This window comes from Aspergillus brasiliensis (assembly GCF_001889945.1).
Source record: "Aspergillus brasiliensis CBS 101740 unplaced genomic scaffold ASPBRscaffold_69, whole genome shotgun sequence".
In the NCBI taxonomy this organism is placed as follows: Eukaryota; Fungi; Ascomycota; class Eurotiomycetes; order Eurotiales; family Aspergillaceae; genus Aspergillus; species Aspergillus brasiliensis.
Genome location: NW_027137510.1, coordinates 1 through 3,582, shown reverse-complemented (window position 1 = coordinate 3,582; position 3,582 = coordinate 1). Strand labels below are relative to the sequence as shown.

Sequence of the window (3,582 nt, the reverse complement as noted above, 5' to 3'; positions counted from 1 at the left end):
ATTGCCAGAATAGGGCCGCATACCGGGCTCAACGAGTACAGTACCCGTCCAGCCCGCCGTATCACGACCTCTTCGTCTCCTTAGACCATGCTTGCTGTGTCTATGCTTGGCTCAAGAGCTATTCTTCGGACTACTCTGGAGCCACTCTTCCTGGCGATTCTCGAGGTAAGCACAGCGTACAAGGCAAGCTGCTGCTCGCTTGGGGTGCATTTTCTTCACGAGAGTGGCCCAGGGTGTGTTTTCACGACGCAGAGCGAGTAATGTTGAATCATCTGCAGGGGTCCAATGGCTGTCCTGGCTCCTATGCTGTTCAGCGTACCCTGGGTCCGGGGCTGTATTCGGGATTTCGGCTGTCGATAGCTCCTGTTGGGTAGACCTTTTGGCCCTACCGGGGATGGATCTCGGCTGCGTGGAAGTTGATACACCATACTGAGAAGGTCCGGAATGTCTACCGTCGACACTCATGTTTAGCAAGCCACTTGGGAGCCAGTGCTTCCTTGGTGAACTCCTTTCACAACTTTGATGCACGAGATTGCTGGAAGACGATAGTATCCACAATGGTGGGAAGCGCCAATGCAATTGGTTTCCAGCGAAGTCTCGTGTACCGTAGAGGGTGTCAAATGAAAGGTCAGGATATAGAGATATGGAGGGAATATAGTATCAGTGAACGGCACACATAGGCAGGATTTACCCCCAGCAGATTCCATGGACTGCTCGCTATATTAAATTGTTCCTACGGGCACCTGGGTCTTTGGGATAGCGTCTCACAGGATATCAGTCTATTCTTGATTCTCCATATCTGGTTAGACTCCCCTCGGCTCGGTGCATGGCCTAGTTTCTCGTGCCGCTTCCCCTGCTGAACTGTACAGAATTATTTGAAAAAGTTTGTTATGAGAAAATGTATGTTCTTGAACGCCCTTCTCCTTACTCTAGGAATGTCCAGTTATATTGTGTGCTGGGAGGCCCCACGCTATGGATGATTATTCATCGATAGTTCCACTGCTTTAAGTCGCTTCATTTCACTGTACTGGCTTAGTCCTACCCGTACCTGCTCCATCAATTCACCCTTGAAGCAGATAATTAACACCTATGAGCATGGCTTGAGGGTATGATTCATCATTTCACTTGATAGGTCCCGGATAAGCTGATGATATTGCTACCTTGGCTACTGGATATAAGGGGCAATTGTATATATTCCATGCAGTAGCTCGATATGTTTGTACCGCGACATGACATTCTACATATACCAAGAGTAAGCAGTGCATGCAGTCATTCCTTCAGACGAAGGAGAAAGAAAAGGACGGTGTAACAGGCCCAAAATCCTGAAACGCTTTCCCCCTCATAGTATAACTGCTTATATAGCCTGAGATGCAAGGCTGCAGCCAAAGGCCACAATAGCACAACACATGGCCCCTAAGCTATACTGGCTTGCGGGCCCCGATTCCATGCGAGCAATACCCGGAATGCCACGATGCACCGCCTCCCCGATAGAAGACTGCAGAGTGCCTAGGATACCGGAGGATACTGTGAAGCATACCAGGCCGCACAGGCTGGCAACTGCCATAATGAGCCACTTTATCCTGTGCACATAAGCCCGCGACCACCAAGAAAAGATCAAGACCAGGGCCACTGCAACGGATATCAGTACCAGACCTATGGCCATGACAGACCGGGCACCTCTCCTGGCTGTAACAGCAGCCGACCGCACAAAATCTTGTAATTGTGAAACGGAGTCCCCCAGCACAAGTTGCATAGGAGGAGGCAGAATAGTGGAAAGGTTTGCCGGGAGCGGATGACACACCCGGCGGCTTGGACCAGACTGAAAGCACAGTGCTTGGGTACCGATAGAAATCCAGTCGGATCCATTCGTAGCACTTGTCAAGAGGCCGGGCCGATCAGGAGCCGTGGTTGCTGTGAGGAGAGGCACATTACTAGCTGCTGTGGTGGTCTCAGCAGTATTGTCATCTATTCTGGCAGATGATGCTGTGACGTAGGTCTCGCCCGTAGTATAGGCCTTCTTGCCGCGCTTGGACAGGAGGCCTTTCCCTTTAAACTGAGAAACGCGATTAGTTATGTCCCAACTCAGTTGCTGCACATTGTATCACTGCAGATGCTCGGTAGTAGTTACCAACTCACATGAAGAGTGGCCACTCCCGCCTGCTGAACAGAGGGTCTGGTCAAGAACAAAAGAGCCAAAATGTCGGCCACTAGGGAGGCTGCAAGAAGCCCTGCATATATGAAGGTAGCAATTTGCCTCTTTTTGCGGGTCTTTGCTGCAGTGGACGTAATTGGGGCCAGGGCATCTTCAATCGTCAGACCACTGGTGGGTGGTCGTGAAGACATATGCTGTCCTCCTCGGGTGCCGTTGCGTGCAAACTGGATGTGCGCCGGCCTTCCCACAGTAGACACCATATTGTATTGGTAAGTCCTCGTCACTATGTTTTCGAATGAGCTTTCTCAGCTGCGGCGCTGATGTTTCTTGATAGCATGCAAATACAATAGGTTAGGTATATTCGTGCCGGTCTAAGCGCGAAGTGGCACTTGATCTTTTATATGTAGAGAGCAGGTACAGTAGAGTCTCTGCAGACAGCCGGGGTCGAAAAATCTTTGCGGCTGAAAAGTTAATCGCAGTACCTTGAGCTCTGCCAAGCCTCACACATATCAGTAGGGCTGCTATGACCCACTGCTAGCTCATGAAGTTTGGAAATGGCATCACAATTGTGGGCCCACCAGGGTAGTCTGTGGAGACTGGAAAGTTGTATAGCCGTACTGCATAATATTGTTCAGGCTGCATGATGCCTGGCGGCTTCAATGATATAAAGCCCACTGATCGTTCGAACTGAATGTATTCAACTGCTTCCATCTATTCCTTCTGGACTACACAACCAAGCATCAGCCGCAATACTTACAGGACTCCAATTCGTACGCAGGTTTCTTGCTTTTAAGACTTCTCTGGGTCTCCATTATGTACTATCCCATGAGCTCGACATACCCAAGGCAGCAGCCTCGGCAAACAGGCCTCACGGTGCCCGATGAAGTTGAACCCAGCCCTGATCGGCTTGAAAACGTGAACACTTCAAATCCCGCACAAATGGGATGCATCCCCGATCCGAAGGCGCTGAGCAGTGGCAGGGATCCGGTAACGCCCTCACCAAAGAGGCCATCACTGGACCACGACGCGATCCGGCCAGCCGCAGACCTGCCCACGATGTCCTCGGCAAGGATTCATGCTCAGCCGGTCCTGTTACCGAGTCCGATCCCGCATGGGACCTTTAGAGCACCCTCCATCACTGTGACCGATTGGGACGCGTATTCTCGCCGGAACGCGGCAGCTCGTATCTTGACATTACAGTTAATCCGTTGTGTAGACAACGATGACAAGTTGCGTGATGAAGTTGCCTACTGGTACCAAGAGTAAGTCTGAGACTACAAAATTGACTCCAAGCTCAAATGCTGACCAAATTCCCAGATTTCGATTTCAGATGTGGTCTCCACTGGCCTCGATGATCGGTATTCACTGGAGGCAGGTAGAGCAATTCTGTTGGCAGATGGGGAAGGAGGAAATTGTCCAACGCGCTACGA

The 3,582-nt window shown here is 50.8% G+C and overlaps 2 protein-coding genes across 2 annotated transcripts; one reads left to right on the top strand and one right to left on the bottom strand.

The window, feature by feature from the left end:
- Positions 1-1,801: 1,801 nt before the first annotated feature.
- ASPBRDRAFT_99389 (uncharacterized protein) lies at positions 1,802-2,412 on the bottom strand (the record flags this gene model as incomplete). Its single annotated transcript, XM_067629547.1, has 2 exons — positions 1,802-2,053; positions 2,137-2,412. Coding segments are annotated over 2 exons (528 nt in total), but the record flags the coding sequence as incomplete, so codon positions are not given.
- A 565-nt stretch (positions 2,413-2,977) lies between these two features.
- ASPBRDRAFT_139953 (uncharacterized protein) lies at positions 2,978-3,582 on the top strand (the record flags this gene model as incomplete). The annotated part of the gene is made up of 2 exons (XM_067619151.1): positions 2,978-3,414; positions 3,470-3,582. Coding segments are annotated over 2 exons (550 nt in total), but the record flags the coding sequence as incomplete, so codon positions are not given.